The 24,742-nt window shown below is 34.6% G+C and overlaps 1 protein-coding gene across 2 annotated transcripts in view; it reads left to right on the plus strand.

Moving 5' to 3' along the window:
- Nucleotides 1-24,742, plus strand: part of LRP1B (LDL receptor related protein 1B) — a 1,938,417-nt gene that overhangs the window by 1,212,485 nt on the left and 701,190 nt on the right. For both annotated transcript variants that reach the window (XM_058434432.1, XM_032145942.2), the window contains exon 21: nt 16,133-16,315. In XM_058434432.1, the coding sequence (XP_058290415.1) occupies nt 16,133-16,315 (183 nt within the window). The remainder of the gene's footprint in view (nt 1-16,132; nt 16,316-24,742) is intronic.

Raw genomic sequence — 24,742 nt, forward strand, 5'->3', positions numbered from 1 at the left:
CATTCATTCATTCATTCATTCATTTTCCTCACTGATTTCTTGTTCTCAAATCTAAGAAGAAAACTAGATTAATTTTATCTTGTGTTTGTACTTTTACAGTTAAGCATGATATTTGATACTGTGAATGCACAGTAAATAATTGTTGAATAAAAGAGTGTATTTCTTGGACACAAAATTTGATTAGACTCTCAGAATCCATCCCTTGGAGTACTTTTTTTCTCTTTCTTTATCTTACCCCCAGATCGTAGAGTTTAGTGTTATGATAATATACAAGACTAATCATATCAATCGAGTTTGTACATTTTCTTAGTACAACGTAATCATTTTCATTTATTCAATAAATACTGGAAATTTCAGCTCAAGATTCAATAAAATAAAACTGACAGGCTGTCTTCCATATCTTTTGTTATTGTTTATTTCTTTTGTTTATGTCCTCTTTGCCCAATAAATAGTGAATTTCAGAAAGATAGAAAAATTTTAAATATTTCTGTATATATCACTTAGCAATAAACGCCCGTGAGAAGATACTGGTGATAATATAGGGGAAGAAAAGGGAGTTAATGTATGTTAGTGACCCACTAATTGTCCAACATTTTATATTTGTTACTTCATTTAATCTTCACAGTAAGTACTGTTCAGGGAGGTTTAGATATTTTCCCAAGATTATGCAGCTGAAGTTCCAAAGACTGACTGCTCTTTATTCCTATATCCAGTCACCTGTGTCTGCAGCTATAGAATATAATCTCTTTTTTCCCCTAACTTTCTGTGAATTAACATTTAAATGAGCCCCCAGTAAGTGCTACCTTGCTCTCAATTGCATACTCAATTTCAGTGAAAGATGACAAAAGAAAGGCATTTCTACTTACTACAGATCACTGTAATGAAATTTCACAAAGAGCACTGGAAGGGATCTAGGCCCTTATATTAAATAGTTACAATAAGTCTGTCTGTCTCTTTTCTTTCTATTCTCCTTTACTTTTCATAATTCACCTTGATAAAATAGATTATAGGACTTTTTCATTGCAATAGTTGTGGACATTCTCACACTATTTCTTCAGTACACACAAAGACCATATTTGTCTTTCATAAAAGTTTTATCTCATACATTAAAAAAATAGGAAGCTGGAAGAAAATTAAGATCATTTAGTTCAGTTATTTTATTGTGTAGATGAGGAAAAGGTCTCAGCAAGCTAAAATCTTATCCTTATTAGTATATAATGGTAGCAAGAACATTTATGCTGCTTCCTGGAAGGAGCTGATGGCATCCTGTGTTAGAGATGTTGATTGAGACAGTGACTTTTGAACCATAAGGACATTTTTGGGGGAGATTCTGGCTTTAAACAATCGTGCTAACGTTCTTTGTGGAAAATCAAGGTAGTTCTGACAATACTATGTACCAAAAAAAAAAAAAAAAACCCACACAATGTCCTACCGAGGGAGGTTGCATCCACTCGAAGCAATGCAGCTTTCAAAACTTGATTTTTAATGGAAAACTGAGATTACATATTTAGGCACAGAGAGAAAGGAAATTAAAACCAATATATTTTTACTTCCAATCTATATTGTACCCTTTCTCAGCTAACCCACCATCTTTAGCAGCATACTTGAATCCTTATCACATAGAAAACACGATACCAATAAATACTGTACACAGATACTGACTCAGTCACTTCTTCTGTTTCTTTCATGAGAATATTGTTTTAATTGTTCTAAAATACGCATAGCACAAAATTTACCATCTTAAAGATTTTAAGTGCACATTTCAGTGGTATTAAATACATTCATATTGTTGTACGAGCATCAACACTCCTTCATATCTAGAAATCTTGTCATCTCGCAAAACTGCAACTGTACCCATTAAACAATAATTACCTATTCTTCCTTCTCTCTAGTTCCCAGAAGCCACCATTCTACTTTTTGTGTCTATGCTTTTTATAACTCTAAGTATCTAATATAAGTTGGATCCTGCAGTATTTGTTTTTGTTTGTGACTGATTTATTTTACTTAGCACAATGTCACCAAGTTTCTTCCATACTGTAGCATATGTCCATATTTCCTTCGTTTATTAAGTCTTGAATGATCAGGAGGGGCTTCTGTCATTTTACCATTTGTTTCCTATGTACTCTTTAGTACTTTTTGTTCTTCAATTCCTGCATCACTGCCCTTTTATGTTTAGTTGGCATTTTGTGATGAAATGTTTAAATTTATTTCTCATTTGCTTTTGTGTATATTCTATAGCTATTATCTTTGTGGTTATCATGGGATTACACTTAACATCCTAAAGTTATAACACTCTAATTTATATTTGTAGCAGTTTAACTTCAATAACATACAAAAACTCTGCTTCTTTACATCCCTGTCTCCACTCCTTTCAGTTATTGATGTCACAAAATCACAGCCTTATGTTAGGTTGGTGCAAAAGTAATTGCGGTTTTTACCATTACTTTTAATAGCAAAAAACACAATTACTTTTGCACCAACCTAATGCATTGTGGGTCTGAAATAAAAACTAATAATGTTTTTAAAAAGGCATTAATCTTTTAAATTGTGTAGAAAACAAAGTGTGATTTTCACACAAAAGGTACAATAATGCTAGCTTTTAGAATAATATTTTTTTCAAAGTTAGTCTTTTAAATTATGGAGGAAACAAGAAGTATAGTACAAGTCACTGTTAAAATAATACTAGACTTTGTAATTGCCCATATATTTACCTTTCTTGTGATTTTTATTCCTTTATATACCTTCAGGTTACTCTCTGTTGTCCTTTCGTTTCACCGGAGAACTCCCTTGAGTATTTCTTGCGGGGAAGGTTTAGTGGTAAGGAATGCCCTAAGCTTTGGTTCATCTGTTCATCTGGGAAGGTCTTAATTTCACCCTCACTTTTGAAGGGCAGTTTTGCCAAATACAGGATTCTTGGATGACAGGATTTTGTTTATTTTCTTTCTTTTCTTTTTTTTTTTTTTTGAGATGGAGTCTCCCTCTGTCAACCAGGCTGGAGTGCAGTGGCACAATCTCAGCTCACTGCAACCTCCACCTCCCAGGTTCAAGCAATCTGCCTGCCTCAGCCTCCAAAGTAGCTGGGATTACAAATGTATGCCACCATACCTGGCTAAATTTTGTATTTTTAGTAGAGACGGGGTTTTACCATGTTGACCAGGCTGGTCTCGAGCTCTTGACCTCAAGTGATCTGCCCAGCTCTGCCTCTCAGAGTGCCAGGATTGCAGGCATGAGCCACCACACCCAGGCAAGTTTTTTTTTTCTTTTGACACTTTGAATTTACACACACACACACACAGAATCAGTCTAAGCTGATATACATATATAGGTATATGTATGTATATGTGTGTGTGTATATATACACTTAACATATCACACATATATATGTACGTGTGTGTGTGTGTATATATATATGTGTGTGTGTGTATATATATCAGCAGATTTCTTACCAGAAACTTGGATATATGTATCAGCCCACACTGCCATCCAAGCTTCTAATGAAAAATCTGTTGATAATCGTACTGAGGATCTCTCATATGTGATGAGTATCTTCTCACTTGCTGCTTTCAAGATTTTTTCTTTAGATAGTTTGCTTATAATGTATGTTGGTGTAGATTTCTTTGAATTTATCCTACTTGGGGATGGTTGAGTTTCTTGGATGTATATATTCATGTATTTCATGTATTTCATCAAACTTTAAAGTTTTCTTTAAATATTCTCGCCCCGTTCCCTCTTCTTCTGGAAAATTTATACATTGCTCTTCTTCATGGTGCCCTGCAAGTCTCTTATACTGTGTTCAGTTTTCTTTGATTTTTTTTCCCTCTTTTCCTCAGATCAATAAGTTCCATTGTCCTATCTTCAAATCTGCCTGTTTCTTCTCCTTCCAGCTTAAATCTGCCTTTGAATCTCTTTAGTGAATTTTTCAGTTTAGTTATTGTACTTTTCATCTCCAAATGTTTTTTGGTTTCTTTTTAGGCTTATCCCTTTAAAGATATCAAAATATCTTTTGATATTTCATTTGTTCATCCATTGTTTCTTGACTTCCTTCACATCTTCTTTGACTTTTTTATGCATCTTTAAGCCAGTTGTTTTAAATTCTTTGTCTAGTCGATCTACCGTTAGATCTTTGTCAGAGATACTTTTCATCAGTTTATTTTGTTTTCTTTGAATGGGCCTTCGAATAATATACTCTTCTTTGCATGCCTTGTGATTTTTGTTTTTGTTGTTGAAAACTAGAAATTTGAGTCTAATAATGTGATAACTCTGGAAATCAGATTCTTCCGCTTAAATTGCTATAGGTTATCTCTGTGCCACAGATTACCCTGGGGTGTAAACTTAAGGTCTTTTCAGGTCTTTCTTAGCCTGTGACTTTCCCTTTGTATACACAGTAATTTTCTAATTTCATCTGTATAGGTGGTTGTGTTTGAACGTCCTAGTCTTTTATATCTAGCTCCCAAAAGGGGAACTGAGTAAAATGAAATGAAAGAAAGTGAGCACTGGCTCTTAAAGTTCCCTGGAAGCCACTTCAGCTAGAAATGGAGGGACTTGTAATGATGGAAAGAGGTGCAATGACAATGGCCACCACCTCTTTGCACGTTTGCCATCAGTGACAACAGTCGGTAATCAAAGCACAGATCCCAGAATTTGGAGGGCAGATCTTCTCTGTCTACTCTGGATCACACAAGCTGTGTGCAAGCTGCTCCAGGAATACAGGCCTGATTGTTTGCCATAGAACTGGGGTTGAGGGATTCATAGATGTAACTGTGCTAAGAGCTGAAACTAACCTAAATTAACTACAATTTACCATCTAAGCCTTACCCTGGAAGTTGCAAGGGTTCAGTAGACTTGAGTTCCAAAATAGTTTGCATTAGAAAGTTCCTGCCAGGGCAATTTTTGTCTGGGTGGAGAGATGTATTCCTGTTGCTTTCTGTTCTACTGTCTTTCTATAATCCTCATTCAATTCATTTTTACCAAGACAAACACATAGTGCAAAAACAACTGCTGTTATTTTTCAGTAACTAAATTTTATTGAGAATAAAGCACTGGCTTTGAATTTAGGGGCATTCCCAAATTATGTGTTATACACTCGGCAAAATCATATGCTCTTCTGTCCTGATTTTTTTGACTATTTACTTTTAATAAAACTATGGATTATTTTCTCATAAAATACAATTAAAGTAAAACTTAAGTTCTAATTTTAGAGAAGTATAATATCTATTTTCAATGAAATACAAATTGTCTGGCTTAACTTTATTCTCTCACAGATTGATTTATTTTCCTTAGAATATAATACCACTGAGATATATAAACAATGTTAATTATTAATGGATTTTATCCATAGGAAACCTCTTTTTGTTTTCCAAGACAAAATATCTCTTTAAAGGTCATTTTAACCTTAATATTGAAACCAACCGATGTCTTTACATCAAAAGTAAAGACAACTCAAGGCTTTTGAATCACTTAATAACAAAGCCTATTTCTAACAATGTGCTTATCGTGAAAATTAAAACCAGTAACTGTAATTTAAAAAACAAAATATTAGAACATGGTTCATAAGAATAGAAAGAAAGAAGCCAATTATCTTTATTTTTACTATGCAGAAAATTGGTATTGGGTCCACCTGTACTTCTGGATAAATTTAGCTTTTTTAGTAAGACAATTATTATGCACTTTGACATCAGAGTAACACCCCTTGTTTTGTTAAAGATATAATTAATAGCGTAAAGACCTAATTTTAATGAAGAACCTCACCCTGTTGTCCTGCTTTTTTAGCAGAGCTTAAAAAATGACAAAAGTCAATTAATTTCCATAGTCTTTAAATTCTGGTTCCCTAATCTCAAGTTATGATTAATGACTATTAAAACGGTAGGATTTCAGGCATTCAGCAAAAAATAAACAACATAGAGACAAAAGACATGAATAACCTAAAAAAAATGACTTCACTCCTCAGTAATGAGACATGTCCATGCTTTTGTGATAATAAAGAAATAAGCGATGGGATAAAGTCCTGCCTTTTCTTTGAGAAGTAGTTGGTATTTAGCTTCCTTTAGAACCTATTTGACCTGTCAGCATTTGTTTTCTTATTTATATGAAGCTTCAACTGAATTTGCATTTAGATATTATATTCCTGCACTATACTGAACAGATCATTCACTTTTTGTTAGGATGTTTATTTGAAGTCTAGGTTGGCATTTGTGCATGCATGGCTACCTAAGGAAGATGTATTGCCATTATGTACATCCAAAATCTTTTTATGAATAACTTTGATGCCTAAAAGCATCCACATAAATTAATACAATATTCTGTGCATTTAATACTCTGGAACATTCTGGTATCAGAATATATATATATATACACATATATGTGTGTGTGTGTGTGTGTGTGTATGTATACAGAGAGAGTGTCTCGCTCTTTCACCCAGGATTGAGTGTACTGGCACAATCACAGCTCATTGAAACCTAGTACTGAACTCAAGCAATCCTCCCCTCTCAGCCTCCTGAGTAGCTGGGACTACAGGTGCATGCCACCATGCCCTGCTAGTTAAGAAAAAAAAAATTATAGAGACCGAGTCTCACCATATTGCCTAGGCTGGTCTCAAACTCCTGACTTCAAGTGATCCTCCTACTTCAGCCTCCCAAAGCACTGGAATTAAAGGAATTAGCCACTGTGCCTGGGTTGTTATTGTTGATATGTATATACTTGAATATCATGTTCTGTGAATCACAAACAATATTTAGAATAGTTTAGAACAAGAGTGGGCAAACCTTTTCTGTAAAGGAGTAGACAGTAAATATTTTAGGCTTTGCCTATTGTAACTACTCAAAGCTGCTGTTGTAGCATGGAAGCAACCCTAGACAATATGTCAACAAATGAGTGTGTCAGGGTTCCAATAAAACTTTATTTACACAAACGTGGTAGACTGGAATTAGTTTGTAGGTTGCAGCTTGCTGACCCCTCATTTAGAACACAAGGAGACATATTATAAAGATCTGTAATCTTGAATAATTCTACACCTATGTATTATAGAATATCAAATTCATGGGACAAAGGCAAAAGGGAGAAGAAAGGGATGAAGTAAGAATAAATAAATTATTAATAATTTTTAAATTATATTCTCCATCCCTCCCTCGCAGAGATCTCTCATAAGTATGTGCTTGTGCAAATTCTTTCTACAAAGTGTTTGACATCATTTTTAAAGATCAAATTAAATAATATCTTTTGTTCAGTTTTTTTGCTAGAAAATATTTGCTACCACTAAGCACACTGGTAAACCAAACAGTAATTTCCAAATGTAGCCTATCCACATTGCAATTTGTTTTACTTAATATTTGATAACTAACATATCTGTTAAGTTGATTGGTTAATACAAACAGCGAATGGGAAACTTGATTTCTCAATTACTTTACATAGCCAATTCAGCAGATTAATGCATCTATCCACTTACATTTAGATAATGTAAGAGTTCATCATTCTTCTGATACTTATATTTTAAATGAAATGTTCATGGTGTTCTACATGTCAAAACATAAAATTTTAATGAACTAAATCAATGTTTTATGTAGATTTTGCTTCGATAATACTTTAACTTACTAGGGTGATATTTAGAACCCTACACTGAAACTTCGTTTCAACTTATTCTTTGAATGTCTGTTTTGAACACTAAAGATAATTTAACTTCTGCCTAGTTATCCACACATTATTTTCCATTCCCTTCTACTAAACTTTTCTAACTGACTCAGACAGTAAACCTATATAAAGTCTTGAAATCTTGTATTTTTTTTTCACTTATCATTAAGTCCTAAAGTCTATGTACTCATGACGAATTTTGATGGTTTCATCCAATATCTTATCAGGATAATCTCCAGTGGTGACTACATATAAGGAGGTAAAAGGAGTTTGTTGGAATTAAAGGGAAAACACGAAATCCATGATCTGGATGTCTGTATGAGGTTAAAGGTAGGGAAGTAACATGTGAATAATAAACCAAGAAATATGGCAAATCCAGATGACCTATAGGCAGTCATGAAGGTCCAATGGGATAAGGACAAGTTGATTTAAGAAGAAAGACTTAGGCTTGACTGTATTGTTTGTTCACAGCAGAGTTCATACTACATCAGGTAGGCAATATCCCCTAGGGAGTTTATCCCACATTACATAGAAAAGAGCAGGACAATCACCAATCCCAACACAAACCAGTTAGCCCAAAGTCTGGGAGGTGGCTTTTAATAAGCATCTGTCTGCTGAGGATCTCTAGAAACTGAGGGCAGGCTAAACTCCTTAGGGGGATATTAAGGTTCCCCTCAGACCTGAACAGACAAAGGTATGTCCACCTTCTGTTGTTTAACAGAATGAGGCTATGGATGTGCTGCCAGACCAGCTTCTAGGTAGTGTCAGGGCTGGAGAAGAATGTCTGGAGAAGAAATCTGAAGCAAAAGGCTGCCTTAGGTGCAGGAATTATTAATACGTAGTGATTCACAGAAAAGCTAAGAACAAAGCAAGGACTGACACATGGTGATTATAACGGGGAGCTCTGTGTACATCCAATATACAGTGCTTTTTAATTTTCAAAGCACTTTACAATGAATGACAAGTTAAAGGTGTAAACTCCATTAAAATAATTGAAAAAGAAAAAGACTTCTCTCTCAGATTGGCCTCACAATTTAAATATTCCATTGTATTTGCAGCGTCATTCTTGGCTATTTTCTAAGGGGGCTTTAACAATTTTTATATACCAAAAAGTATATACATAAAAATAGTTATATGTATGATTTTTGCATTACTAATTTTCATTTTTTTTACATTAGGAGGAAAATAGGTTTTCTTTCTGTCACTGTACAGTTGCTAGTCTTCTAACTATAAATATTTGGTCACAGTGAATTCATTTAAATATTGGGATAAATTCTACTAGCAGTTGTCACATTTCCTTCAGGGCTCTGTATTTACTTATTTATCAGATTCCCCAAATTGTATGCTTGGTTTAAATAGCTTCGGGGCAAAAATACAATAAAATTGTATTAGTTAAAAATATAACTGGCATCAGCAACAAGAAAACATAACAGTAAAACAGCATGCACATATACATATAAATAGTCATCATTTTCACAGTCCGCTGGGACAAGCTCAACGGCTATCTATTACAAAGATAGATTGTGTGCCAAGCCCTGAAGCTTAAAAAACTGGGACTCTGGGGAACCATACAGGCTTGGAACTCAGGCTGGAATGGTCATCATAGGTTCTTCAGAGGGCTGTAGCTCTCCATCCGGAGGAAAATCAACAACAATTAACAGAAGTGGATTTCAAATTTGGCAAGAAGGTCAAGAGATAATAAAACCTCATGACTTTTTTCTGTTTTGTGGCAGAAGATGACAGCATTCCTAAACATCAACACCCACCCAAACCTAACAGATATTGAGAAATGGGTTTGAGATATTTTTAATTTATAGTAAGGAAATAGAATGAGAAGTGGGAAGTAAAACTGTGTGTGTGCGCGCGTGTGTGTTAGTCTATCTGACTGTGCTGTAAACTTTAAGTGTCCAAGCAGATAAAATAGATGCATATACATAAAACCCTTATAAATATGAAGGTTCTTAGAGATTTTATTCTATTTATTGTTTAAATGGTCTCAAAGTGATCTACATAAACTGCAAGTCTCATTACATCGGAATCTAGCTGTAGTCTTTCTGTGGTTCCCAAATGCCTATAAGGTTATATCCAAGACATTCAGCACAACACACAAGATCTTTCAAGATCTAGGCCTTGCCCACCAACCTAGCTTTCTCTTTCTCCCCTCTTCTGCTCACACATTGCACAAAATCTTATTAATACTGCTGGCTTTGAGCAGAAAATCTTTTGTTCCGTTTAATTTTTTCCTCTGCCTGACTCTTAATTCTGACCCAGAACACTCTGATTAATTTTCTGTCATAGAAATGCCTAGTATGAAATCCCCAAGTCCAGGACAGTCTTCCCCTCTGTGTATTCTCCTGTCATTCTCTCCTATCACAGCATTTAAGACATTGTTTGTAACTGCCTACGTAGCCTACTTATTTGAATAATCACTATTCTGAAATCTTTTCAAATGCAAAAAATATGCCTTCCATTTTGCATCTGGACTCCACTGAAACCCATTTATCTGATTTTTCTACATCTACTCAAGTCTTGTAAAATCCATGTTTTCACACAGCAGCTCACAAAAACTTTAAGTGATGTAAATTAAATTATATCACCATCACTTCTCTGCTTCAAAATCTCTAATAGATACCTATTGTGCTTAACTTATCTTAGCATAATTTTTGATAAATCTCTGCAAGAGTCAACCCCTACCTACCTCTCAGGTCTCCTTTTACTCACTCACTACAATTATATATATTTTTCTTTTTCTGTAAAAATTAAGCTCTTTCCTGCTTTGAGGTCTTTGCAATTGCTATTCCTTCTGTGTGTTCTTTGTCCTAACATCTTCATGGCTAGCTCTTTCCCGTCATTTTGGTCTCACTCAAGTGTCACCTTCTGTAATCACCCTTTTTAATATTTTTCCTATAACCAAGTCATTCCTGATAGCAGTCATCAATGACATTGACAATGTATTTCTATTTATTCTCTCTTCTGGGCCCACAGTAAGGTTGTACTTCCTGGGACCTTTGTGGTTGACTGGGACCAATAAGATGGGGCCCCACGCTATGTGACTAGGTTTGGTCAATGAATTGTGATCAGAAATGACGTATCTTCCTTTTGCGTTGGATATGAGACCATCCAGAACCCTCGTTGCCAACTGCAAACATTCAAGTTGGTCTCTTATTCATCAGCTTGGGTCTTTGAATGACCACCACAGGGATAGCCCACCTACTGACTGATCCACAATAGATATGTAAAATGAGCCATAATTAGGTTGTATATATGTGTAAGATGCAGAGATTTTGTATGGGTCTGTTATCACAGCATAACCAGTCTGTTATTCTCTGTTATACTATCTATAATATTACTCTGATCTGTTTTTTTCACAGCACTTATGACTTTCTTAACTAATTTAGTTGATTTCTTGTATAGTTATTTATTAAAAGCCTATATACTCCCTTCTCTGCTCATATTCAAGTTTTATGAGAATAAGTCTCCGAACAGATGTTTCCATGGTGTAATGGTGAGCACTCTGGACTCTGAAAATAAGTCTCTGTCTTATTCCTTGCTCTATCCCAGTGCCTAAAAAATTCCTGCTGACTGGGCGCAATGACTCATGCCTGTAATCCCAGCACTTTGAGAGGCCAAGGTGGGTGGATCAACTGAGGTCAGGAGTTCGAGACCAGCCTGGACAACATGGTGAAATCCCGCTTCTACAAAAATACAAAAGTAAAATAAAATAAAAAATAAAAATAAATAAATAGCCGGGCATGATGGCTGGTGCCTGTAGTCCCAGCTTCTGGGGAGGCTGAGGTGGGAGAATCACCTGAACCCGGGAGGCAGAGGTTGCAGTGAACCAAGATTGCACCATTGCACTCCAGCCTGGGCAATAGAGTGAGATTCCATCTTAAAAAAATAGAAAAGAAAAAGAAAAAGCCTTTCACGTTGTAATGCTAGTCTGCCTCACACAACTGGTAATGTATTGAACTTTTCGTAAAAGAACAAATTTTATCATCATCTTACAAAATAAATGATAAGTTTTATTAGAAAACAAACCGGCTGAACAGCAATGATTTAAATATAAAAATTAATGACTATAAATGCTTTTTGATTATTATATGAATGAATTCTATTTTTGTTCTTGAGTTTTTACATGAGAAAAACCATACAAGAAGTTAAAAATGGTACAATCATAAAACTGAGCAGACTCTAAAGTTTAATTATGGGAGTTTAAATCTCATTTCTGCTACTTATCATGTGCATAACTACAGGAAAATTAATCATTTCTGTGACATGGGATGCTTTCAATAGGCAATTCCATTTATTTGTTTGAGACAGAGTCTCCCTCTGTCCCCAGGCTGGAGTGCAGCAGCACGATCTTGGCTCCTTGCAATCTCTGCCTCCCGGGTTCAAGTGATTCTCATGCCTCAGCCTCCCAAGTAGCTGGGATCACAGGCATGAGCCACCACACCTAGCTAATTTTTGTATATTTAGTAGAGATGGGGCTTCACCATGTTAGCCAGGCTGGTCTCAAACTCTGACTTCAGGTGATCTGCCTGCCTTGGCTTCCCATAGTGCTGGGAGTACAGGTGTGTGCCACCGTGCCTGACCTATTTATTTATTTTTTAATCAAAAAGAGCTGATGGCTATTCCTTTTTCCACTGGGTTCAACCTGATGTAATTAATATAAAGCATAAGCAAAATGGAATGCCATCTAAGCTACCATATCAATACAAGGTACACAGGATGGGAGATAAAGAAACACTCAGAGAAATGTGAGGTCTTGGCATTCCTCTTGAAGACCACCTTGAGAGTCAAGAAAAGCCCTAACTTTCCGACACAGGGAAAAAAATGCATTCAATAAAAAGCATCATGTATAATTTCTGAGCTTTTATAAATCCCCTAAAATCTACTCATGAAGTTCCTGAATATATAGACCCAATCCTAGGTATTTTTTTTAAAGTCAGTTGAGTCCTAAAAATCATGGACATTAGCTGGGTGCAGAAGCTTATGCCTGGAATCCCAGCACTTTGGGAGACTGAGGGGGGAGAATCTCTTGAGACCAGGAGTTCAAGACCAGTCTAGGCAACAAAGTGAGACCCCATCTGTACAGATTTTTTTTTTTTAATTAGCTGGGTGTGGTGGCACACACCTGTGGTCCCAGCTACTTGAGAGGCTGAGGTGGGAGAACTGTATGAGCCCAGGAGGTTGAGGCTGCAATGAGCCATGATTGTACCACTGTACTACAGCCTGGGTGACAGAGCAAGACCCTGTCTCAAAAACAAAAAAATGACAGCAAAAATCATGGACATTAATAGGTGACATTCTGAAGACAGGAGGGCAATCCAAGCTGGGAAGAATAATATAACCAAGACAAGGAGTTACACATTAGTGATGTGTATGTGCATTATTAGAGAATCGTTATCCTCTTTAGGTTTGAAAGTTCACAATGTTATATTTTCTTCTTCGGACTATACTCTTGTTTTATATTATTATAATGCAATTGTTTGTGGTGAACCTTTGTAGATGTTATGCCAGCATACAGAGGTTCAGACATGGGTAGCTTAAGAAGAAAAAAAAAAAATCTCCAGGTAAATGTAACATTTGTATTTAAATTTATAAAGTAAATATTTATTTAGAATAAGAAAACAAACGAGTGGATTCACTTATGAAGCACAAATAAATAAATCAAACTATAGCAAGCAAAGCAAATGGTAAAAACCTTAGACAATAACGGCATACTCTCTCTCCTCAAAGATTCTGCTTTGATCTTTATAAAAGGAAGGTGCTAATGTAATTGAGTTTGGCCCCATATAAAGCAGGTAGCAGTTGTTAACTTTGCAAGGATGCCAGCCCAAGACGCTCCCTAATTTTCAAAGTACTAGAGAATCTAGGTTTTTATTGGAAATTCTCAGATTTTTAAAAGACCAATAGAGTGTTTATCAAACATACTGAGGAACAGTTTCAATATGTGAGCTGCCAGTCTTTGATTCTTATTTTGGAGAATGTAGAAAAATCAATAGATTACACCTTCCATTCTTTATTAAATATTTGAAATCTCTGACAATTACCTGAAATACAATTTTTAAATGTTATTGTTTGAGCTCATACTACAGGCTATAAAAGTCAGATGAGCCAAGGTATGTGTTGTTTTGTTTTGTTTTTGAGGACAGTTAAGTAGAAGGAAAGAAGAACAAAAAGCCCTTTCATGGCTGCATTGAAGCTGGGCACTTCACCACAGAATGATGCACAGAGCTGAATGGGCCTTGGAGGTCTATCTGAGTTGTCTCTTTTCTTCTTTCTGAATAGTGAACTAATGTAGGATTTTCAAGTTATAGCCTAGGCTTAAAGACTTCACAATATCTTGTTTATGAAACCAGTCCCAAAATAACTGTCTAGAACTGTAGCTATGTCATACAGTCATTCCTCCATATACACTGGGGATTGGTTTCAGGACCCTGAAGATATCAAAATTCAAGAATGCTCAAGTTTCTGATATGAAATGATGTAGTGCTTGCATATAACCTATGCACATCCTCCCATAATATACTTTAAATCATCTCTCTATAATGTATAATACCTAATACAATGTAAATATGATATAAATAGTTGTTACACTATATTGTTTATTGATTTTTCTTTTTATTGTTGCATTGTTATTTCTTATTGTTTTCTTTATCCAAATATTTTCTAAATACATTTGTTTGAATCATTGAATATATTTCTATATAGGGCACTCTGCAGACACTAGATAAATATGGTGGGAAATTGCTATATCACATTTTATATATATATATATCTCCCCCTTGTGCACAGACTTTACCATGTTTGTTGATTGAGTGTGATTGATTGTGTGTGTGCAAACCAAGTATTTTGTCTAACCATAAAGATGGTATGTCCAAAGTGAGAATGAATTAGATAGCTAGAATACTAGAAAAATAAAGTTTTTGTTTTTAGAAGGGGATTTAAAGCAAGCCAAAACTCAGTGCTTTATTATTGCATGTGTTCTTAGCAGTGGTCACTTTTGAAAATTAGTCCTAGTGGTTTTCTCTTACAGTTCATGTTTTTGACCAATGGAACTTCTTTACCCTTCCTTCCACAGGGGTTGTTTCTCCTTGATTATTTATTAGTTCAGCATTACTGCACTAGCAATATTTAGGATGTATGGTCAAGTCCATCTTGCACATCTTTATAATATTGTATCACCTGACAGATTATAGTTGCTGACAGTCTTTAAATAAAGAAAAAATAAAGAACTAACCCATTTATATTATAGAAAATAACAGCAACAAAACTTTGTAGTTGAATTAATCCTTTATAGATATCTAATTTAATTCTCACTTCAACCCTGTGGATGCATTCCCACTGAACAAACAGAGGTCTCAAAAGAGTAAATGACTGCTTTGGTGATATCAGTGTTATTATGAGCTTTGACATTAGATTAACCTTCATTTATAACCGTAGATATCTACCAAACCAGTGTAATAAATAATGAGAAATTCACTTGAGCCTGCTTCAAATTAATCATAATTATATAGATCAGTTGCTGCTATAGGTAGCTTATACGTCAATTGCTAGATAGAGCTATACAAGATACACAATAAATTTGTTACATTAAAACGTTGGTCTAAAAATATCTACTAAAATATTTATTTACCATAGTATTTGGAAATACAGATTAATATATCTCATAATATTAGATGTTAACATGAATTTTAATAAGCTGCAGATTAGTCATGTTATTCAATTGTTAAACTGCCAAACATCTGTATCCCAACATTTATATTTTCTTACTTTTACTTATGTTTACCTGCAGAATTTATCCTATATTTTTAATCATCAGATTTGGGGCAATAATGTTACCTGGCCATTGTTATGAATTATTAATTGGTAAATTTGAATGTATAGTGTTTCATTAAATTCTTACATTTAAGTGTCTATTCTGATTCTAGAATTGAAATCCTATGTCCAGAAGTTATATTTATTACCTGTTTTTTTGTATCCGTTTCTCAAATTTTTGGATGCTATTCTTCAAAGATTTTGTTAGTCAGAAAGTACTTATTAGTTTTTGGTTATTTGCTTCTTAATAATTTGAAAGAAATTACCCAGAGAAAGATAAGAAAATCAGCCAAGGTCTTATCACTAAGATTAGAGTGTATAACCTAATTCATGTGTCTTAGAGAAAGGCCTTTAAAGGTTTTATCCTTTAGACATGAGTACAAACCGCAACAGAATATCCACAAATTATCTTACTTCTTCTTTTCTAATGTACATAGTACTTTCAGAAATTTTAGGGGAAGCAAGAAACATCATTTTATCGGACTATTAATGTTATTTAAATGAATTAGAAAATACTAGAGTATATTTATACTTATTAACCGTCTAAAGTAAAAATGTATTCTCTCTAGCATTATAATAATGCCTGAAGAAAGAAAAAAATGTGAAATAAAAACTACCAACAAGTAAAATCATAATTTCTCTCCTATCTTGCCCCCCTCTGCTTCTCTCTTTCTCATTTCAAATTAAGAGATTCGTTCTCCTGCTGGTTGTAATGGAAATGAATTTCAATGCCACCCTGACGGTAATTGCATTCCTGATCTGTGGCGCTGTGATGGAGAAAAAGATTGTGAAGATGGTAGTGATGAAAAAGGTTGCAATGGTACCATGCGATTGTGTGACCACAAAACCAAGTTTTCCTGTTGGAGTACAGGTAAGTGAACGTTTCTTTTGGCTTCTATTGGGGCTCCCTGAGTGCGGAGTCCCTTTGGCCCAGCCTGAATCTGTATCTCACCTTTGTAAAAAGTAATCTTGTATTTCTCGTAGATGAGCTCATGTATAATAATAGTAGCTAACATTTAGGGAGAACTATCAATGGGGCTAGCATAATTCTATGAATGTTCTCTGCATGAATTCATGAGGCAAGGAGAAGTTTTTAACTTGCTCATGCTCACATAGCCAACATGTCAGACTTAGGATTTAATTAAATTAATTAATTAATTAATGTATTTATTTTTGAGATTTGGGATTTTAAACCAGGCAATCTGGAATACAGAATCTGGAAATTCAGAATCAAGAGAGAAATAAGCATGCTAAACCAGCTGGCAGCATTTCTCTTTCTGTAGATAAGGCCTCACCCTAAAATTTAAATGAAGATGACTTAGAAAAGAAAGACAGAATTATATATATTTATTTTCAACTAATTTCCTAAATGTTACTGTACTATTGCTTATTTCTATTATGAGGAAGATGCTGACTGCCATTTAAAGCTTTGATTTGAGAGTCATTGAGGCTATCATTGTGTTTTATAAAGATACCCTATTACTATGACTGTTCCATTCTGGTTTCGTGTGTGTGCGTGTGTGTGTGTGTGTGTGTGTGTGTATACAAATAGGAAGCCAAAATGGAAAAGTTATAGTAACAGAATATCTTACATTCTACTATATTTTATTGCATATACTGGGTTCCAGTTGAAATGATAAACTTATTTTCTTCCCACTTTATGCCAGATGATGTGTTGAAGTTTAGAGAAAAGTAGATTACAATGAGCTATTGTGGTTTAATTTGTGAAATGGTTGGTATCATCCTCCAAATAATCCATGGAAATAATTTTCAGTAGATTTCATGATCCCATCTCTGGAATCTCTCTTTGACGTGAAACTGTTTTTCAATTGCTTCATCATGAGCTCTTAAGTGATTTCTTTTGCTCCCTATTATTACATATTCTAACAAAAAGTACAAATAAGAAGTTGTAAAAGGTGTAAGAAAACACTGTGAAAACCACGTGGCTGATGTGCATTTAAAGGTATAAAAAAAGCACTGTCTTTCTTTTCTTAAACGTGCCTCTTGGTTACAATTAAATATTCCAATAAGAAAAAAGAAAAATAAATGCAGGCTAACATAGGTGTAGATAAATACATACTCCCTGAAGCCTTTTCCTAGCAAGGAAATTGTGTTTCCAAAACATTTTTTTCCAGCAATATTTTTCCCAATTATGTGACTCTCTTCAATTGTTACATAAAGAGTCATAATTTTAGGGTTATTTGTTAGAAAAATGTGATTTTAAGTTTAGAAATGGTCTTTTTGGAACATGTATTAATTGAAAATTAACAGATGAATTATTGTAAAATGAATGAATTGTTGATGGCATAAATAGGTTTTATTTAATACGGCAATTCTAATGCCAAAGAGCCAATTATTGGACTCGAGTTAACATACTTCAAAGCATATATTGTGTATATTTTCTCCGTATAACTTCTGGCATTTTCCTGATTGTATTAACTTAAAATATAGCAGCTAACAGTTTTTAAAATATATATGAAAAAGAAACTGGCAAAGCTTTGTTAAAACAAAATATAAACCAATATGGAAAATCCTGAGTTTCCATTACTTGGATATGCTGTTAAAGCAAATTTAGATGCGAAACATAAAACCAGGCTGCAATTTCTCTATACGGAAATAAATTATAAGGAGATTCACAGTAATGTAAATTCTCAGAGCTATGTATTAATAAAAACTAGTTTGAACTTTCTGTTGAGAAAAAAATTTGCAGACAAAGCGTGTAAATAATAAATAGTACGATTAAGTAAATTTAACAGAATATTATAAGTGCTTGTGATTTATTTTAAAATGTGTATTGATATTTTGCAATGAACACTTATAAAACAACTTCCTGTGAATATGGTTCAACATCAAAATAAATCTGAAGTATGATGAGGAAAGCTGGCTATCTTTAGAGAACTGAATTTTCTGAAACACTTTTATATGTGTTGACTTGAGATTTGGATTATCGATTTAATAATGCTTTTAATTAAACATCAGATGTTTCTACCAGTTTTTAGGTAAGCAAAAATTTAATGTAAAAAAACACTGTGATAAAACATGTTTCACTTTAAAAGGAAAAAGTGAAAGGTAATAATTTATCCATCTGCTTCTAATTTGATCTGTGTTTTGGATATAGTAAACCACAATTTATCCAACTTCAGAAGAGTTGCACAATTACAAAGTCACATTTATGACAGACTTCTATGAACATTGCAGTCATTAAAATGAACCACAAATATAAGTAATGATTTAAAATATGTATTCATCTACAAACCTTTTGATATTTTTTTCATTTACTTTAAATTCTCAGTTTTACAAACTATAAGACCTTTAAACTACCCACAATGTTTAATCCAAAGTTCATGATTATTTTCAAAGTTTTTTTAAATGTTAGCTGAACATTCAAAAGTTTCAGGCTAATTAATTTATATATGGTAATTAGAATAGCTCTTTTATACATAAATTGTCATCTTTTGGTGTTCAAAACGTAGGCACATTAGGTTTTTAAATTCCTATAAAGATGAGAATGAGAGCTAACTTCAAGTACAATATAACAGTCATCATTTAAGAACTTCTAATCTCAAAGGACCTATTTTTGACCAAGAAGTGCTTACACTCCAGACTAACAAATAGCAGTTGTATTATAACTGGGGAAAAGGAAAGTGAATTTTCAGTCACTCTGTCATGGAAAAGAAACTCAGAAATGCCATTCTTCATAGTGATGGCAAGGTACTGGGAAAATAGGCCCTCCAGCTATTTGTAGGAATGTAAATTTAATCCTTCTGTCCTACTTGTATAAATTCATGTAAAGAAAAGTGGGATTGTATAAGGTTATATATGCACAAAGATATTCAATGAGTCATTTTATTTTTAATAGTAAAAAATTAGAAACAATATATTGCTTATCAATAGGGATGGTAATAAATAGTTGTGTATTCACACAAGTACTCTAATGTCATTAAAACAATAAAAAAGGAATTCATGTGAAGGTGAGACTTCAAGTTTACACTCTGAACTTTCTGCTTCTCTGTTTTCACTTCTCAACACACAGAAGTGATGATAAAATATAACAGGATAAAATATAACAGGATAAAATAAAACTGCCTGATGAACAAAAAATATGTATCTCTGAGTAACAGAAATATAGCACAGTATCAAGTGGTGTGCTGAGCTAAAGCTGAGTACCTTATTGAGTTGGGTATGTAGGCTAGCAGAAATGAACGGGTACTCAGATCTTAGGGTCAATAGAAATAAAGCTGTCCCACATGAAGCTGAGATCTGGAGGCAGGCATTACTGGAAATCAGAACCTGGAAAGAAGTTCCATTTGCTTTTGAAAGGAGAGGTGAAAAACTATACGTATCACTGCTACTTGCTGCCAGCGGTAGTTACTTAAATGAAGTCATGTGCCTAAAGAGATGGGAGGACACAGGCATGGCATTTGAGCCGAACTTCTGTCTTGCTTGGAGATTGAATCTGATAAAAGTCCAATATTGTTTTAGGATAGAATCTCACTCAAAAAATATAAGTTGTATTTCTGAACCAAGAGTGCTGAAAATAATGGGGTGGGCCAAAGTCCAAGGAGCAATGCTTGTAGATAGACACAAGTAAACTCACAAAGTCAGAGAGGAAAATGAAAGTTCTGATCCAAGATGAGATTACAAACCAGAATTTTCATATATATGAAGAAAACTATCTCATTAAAATCAGTCATTACAAAATAAATTATTCATGACCAAATGAAAATAAGCTATATGTCAGAAAAATAAGTTTACAATAAGTACGTTGAGACCTTCGAAAAGAAAAAGAAAAAATATCACTCCCAAAATGACTAAGAATTCAGCACAGATACGACAAGCAGAATAATTGCAATAGGAAAAGGTGGAAAATGAGACTATCTTAGTTCAGGCTGCTGTAACAAATTATCATAAACTGGGTTGTTTAAACAACAAACATTTATTTCTCACACTTCTAAAGACTGAGAAGTCCAGGATCAAGAACAGGGAAACCTGGTGTCTGTCTAAGGCACTCTTCCTGGTTTGCAGATGGCAATCTTCTTATGATATGCAAACTCTACTCTCGTAACTGATTACCTCCCAAACCTCCCAATACCATCACATTGGGGATTAGGATGTCAACATGAGTTTGGTCTGGACACAAACATTCGGTCCATAACACCTATAAGAAAAATGTGGTTCAAAACCATATTGGGATTGCATCCTTTTGACATCAGTTGATTGATAATAAACAAGCCCAGTAATACCCATGCTGGTGAGAGTACAGGAAGCAGACGCTTTGCTTTCAGTGGAGATTGGCGAACCTCTATGGAAAGCAATATATCTCAATGTTTACAGTGTGTCTCCAATTTTACCCACAATTCCACCCCTAGGAATTTATCACATAGATATATTCATGCATTTGAGGAGTGAGATGTACAAAGATATTTATTTAAAGCTTTATTAAATGTGTTTAATAAACTTAAACCAGTACATATATACTCTTCCATATACACCAAAGTTATAGAAAACTCTTTCAAATTTGACCATATGTTAGGTTCCAAAGAAGTCTTAAAAGTATTTCAAATAATTGGCAATTTACAAAAAACATTCTCTACACACACACACACAAAATAGAAATCTACAGCGGAATGATTTTTAAAAATGTATTTGGAAAGTAGGATCATACCTCAAAATAATCAGTGGATTAACTAAGAAATCATACATATATTTAAATATTTAGAACTGAATAAAATGGGTAATATATATCAAAATGTTTATGACTTTTAAAAAAATAGACTATATTTTAGACCAATTTTAGGTTCACAGCAAAATTGAGCAGAAAGTACAGAGACTTCCTATATACTCCCACCACCCTCACATGCACAGCTTTCTTTACTGTCAATATGCTGCACCAAAGTGGTACATTTGTTATAATCAATGCACCTACAGTGACACATCTTTGTCATCCAAAGTCTATGGTTTACATGAGGGTTTACTTTAGATGTTGTATATTCTATGGGTATTGACAAATATATGATGACATGTATCCATCATTATAGTATCAAGGAGAATAATTTCACTGCTCTAAAAATCTTTTGTACTCTGCCTGTTTATTCTTCCCTTCCCCTTAGCTCCTGGAAGCTACTGATCTTTTTACTGTCTCTATGGTTTTGCCTTTTCCAGAGTGTCATGTCATTGAAATCACATCGTATGTAGACTTGCCATATTGACTTCTTTCACCTTGAAATATGCATTTGAGTTTCCTTCATGCCTTTTCACAGCTTGGTAGTTGAATTCTTTAAGCTTTGAATAATATTCCATTGTGCTACAATTTTTTAATCTATTTACCCACTGAAGGACATCTTTGTTGTTTCCAAGTTCTGGCAATTATGAATAAAGCTGTTATAAATATCTCCATACAGGCTTTTGAGTGAACGTAAGTTGTCAATTCATTTGCGTAAAGACCAAGGAGTCCATTTACAGGATAGTAGCGTCAGAGTATGTTCAGTATTTGTAAGCAATGGCTGCACTGTCTTTCAGAGTGGCTGTACCATTTTGCATTCATTCATTTGTGATGAATGAAAATTTCTGTTGCTCTATATCCTTGAACACCTTTAGTGTTGTCACTGTTCCAGATTTTCATCATTCTGATAGGTGTACAGTTGTACCTCATTATTGTTTTAATTTGCATCTTCCTAATGATGTATTATTTTGAGTATATTTTCAAATGTTCATTTGCCATTAAATTGCTTTTAATAGTTAAATGTCCCAAACAACCTAAATAGGCCAAAATAGGGCACTAGGTGCAAACATGATATTTCCGTATAGTAGAATGCCTTGCAGATTTGGAAGTCGTTATAATGCACTGACATGAACACTTCTCTGTGATTACATGTTGAGTGAAAAGTGAAAGCGTGCAAGAGTGGGCATAGCATGTAATATTGTTTAAGTGAAAAGAAAATAAAAGTTTATTCTTTCTATAATAAAAACATTTCTGTTTTCATTCACAAGAAACTATTGTCATTGTCTCTAAGTATAGGGAAAAAGTGGCTAGGAAGAATGACTGAGAAGGTATCATAACTTTTACTGTGTCCTTTTTTGATTGACTACCTTTCTTTGACTACCTTTCTAAGAGTTGTGATAGTTCGGTGCTGACTCATCTACCTTCCACTCTAGATTCCATTGGAATAAGCAACATACATTTTGAAATCAAGTTCCAGAGTAGTGTTATTAGTTAATGACAAGTGATCTTTAGCAGAAGAATGTTACAGAACTGACTGGCACACACTACTGACTGGCACCCATGTGGATTTAACTTTAACAGTGCATCATACTCTGTTCTGATCTGCTGTGTAATGAAAATTCTCTGTGGGCTTCTGTGAATGGCAAAACATTATTCTTGTCTATTTTTGCATTGTTTTGTTTTCTTTCCCTTATTGTTGTATCAGTGAATACAGAATAAAATGATGAATTTAACATTGTGGAAAACAATTTCTGGATTATTAGAACCAAAAATATCCTATAATGGTATAGTGAATTTGTTAGAATTATATGATGGGTTATATATGAAATATTTCTAAACACATCCCTTTTTTTCTTTCTGGAACCAGCCCTGTGGAATACTTCTAATTATTTCTGATGAAAATAATATGGCAAGCTGTTCATTGTTTGTGTGCCAGAAAGCTAATAAAATATTTTGCATTTTTCTCCTTATGAGCCTCCTATATTTTTCCTTGATTCCTCCCAGTGACTTTTTTCTTTTTTTTTTTTTTTTTTGAGACGGAGTCTTGCTCTGTCACCCAGGCTGGAGTGCAGTGGCGAGATCTCGGCTCACTGCAAGCTCCGTCTCCTGGGTTCATGCCATTCTCTTGCCTCAGCCTCCCAAGTAGCTGGGAGTACAGGTGCCCGCCACCTCGCCCGGCTAATTTTTTGTATTTTTAGTAGAGACGGGGTTTCACCATGTTCCCCAGGATGGTCTCGATCTCCTGACCTCGTGAGCTGACAGGTTTAAACCTTTTGTTGTAGGCCTACTCTTCTTGTTTCCCTTCAGTCCTGTCTATAAAGAAGAATAAACAATGCTCCTTTTTGTCCAGGAGGGCTCATTTTTAGATTCATTTATTTTATTTATTTATTTATTTTTGAGACAAAGTCTTGCTCTGTTGCCCAGGTAGGAGTGCAGTGGCGCGACCTCAGCTCACTGCAACCTCCAACCCCCAGGTTCAAGCAACATCTGCCTCAGGCTCCTGAGTAGCTGGGATTATAGGCATGCATCACCACACCTGACTAAATTTTTCTTTTTCTTTTTAGTAGAGATGGGGTTTCACCATGTTGGCCAGGCTGCTCTCGAACTCCTTACCTCAAGTGATTCACCCACCTCGGCTTCCCAAAGTGCTGGGATTAGAGGTGTGAGCCAGTTCCCCCAACCCCTTCTTTAGATATTGATCTTGTCACCTCCTAATCCTTGTGGGAGCTTAGTCACTTTTCTTGTTTGGTCTTCTATTTCTTTCTCCACACTAATTTTTCTTTCTCTATGTAACTATATTTAGTCCAATAACCTGAAAAACACTTCTTTGATTTTATTACCTTTTCCCTGTCTTCCTTCTTCACTTCATTAAATCACCTTATGTAAGTACCTCGATGTCTTATGTCTCACTAATTCCTTCACCCCTTGCAATCTAACATCCAATTGTTTCCCTGGATGGAAATGGCTGTTTCGATGGTCACCAGGAATAATTTCTTAGTTTATGCTCTTCTGTGTTTTGAGTCCTACTCTGCCATTCAGTAACTGCATGAGTACAGATTAGTTACTAAACCTCTCTACATTATAGTTTTCTGATCTGTAGAATAGATATGATAATAATAACTGGTAGAACGTACAAAGAGTGCCTAGAACATAGTAAAGCTTAATGAATGACACTTTTCACTACTGGTACTGCACCTCGGCTTCTTTCTCTGCAACGCTTAACCCTGCTGCATGTCCTCTCCTTTTAATATTTTCTTATGAATTCTCACATTGGATTGTTCTCTTTAGCCACATGGCATTTAGACTCCTCTTTTTATTTCACTTTCCCTTGCCCATTTTCCTCTACCTATCCCTTATATTTAATCTAAAAATATACTTGTTGAGCACATGTGTCCGGCATTGTAGATATTTTTCTCTTAATTTGTTTTGCTCCTTCTCATCTTTCTGCCAGGTTTCCATAGCAATCTCTTCTGTCCCCAGTTTTAACCATCACCTCTAGGACTCCAAAATTTCTGCCACTGACGTTTACTCCCCACTTCCAACCCATTTTTTCCCCACTTCCAACCCATTTTTTCC

This window comes from Hylobates moloch, unplaced genomic scaffold (genome assembly GCF_009828535.3).
Source record: "Hylobates moloch isolate HMO894 unplaced genomic scaffold, HMol_V3 SCAFFOLD_24, whole genome shotgun sequence".
Taxonomy (NCBI): Eukaryota; Metazoa; Chordata; class Mammalia; order Primates; family Hylobatidae; genus Hylobates; species Hylobates moloch.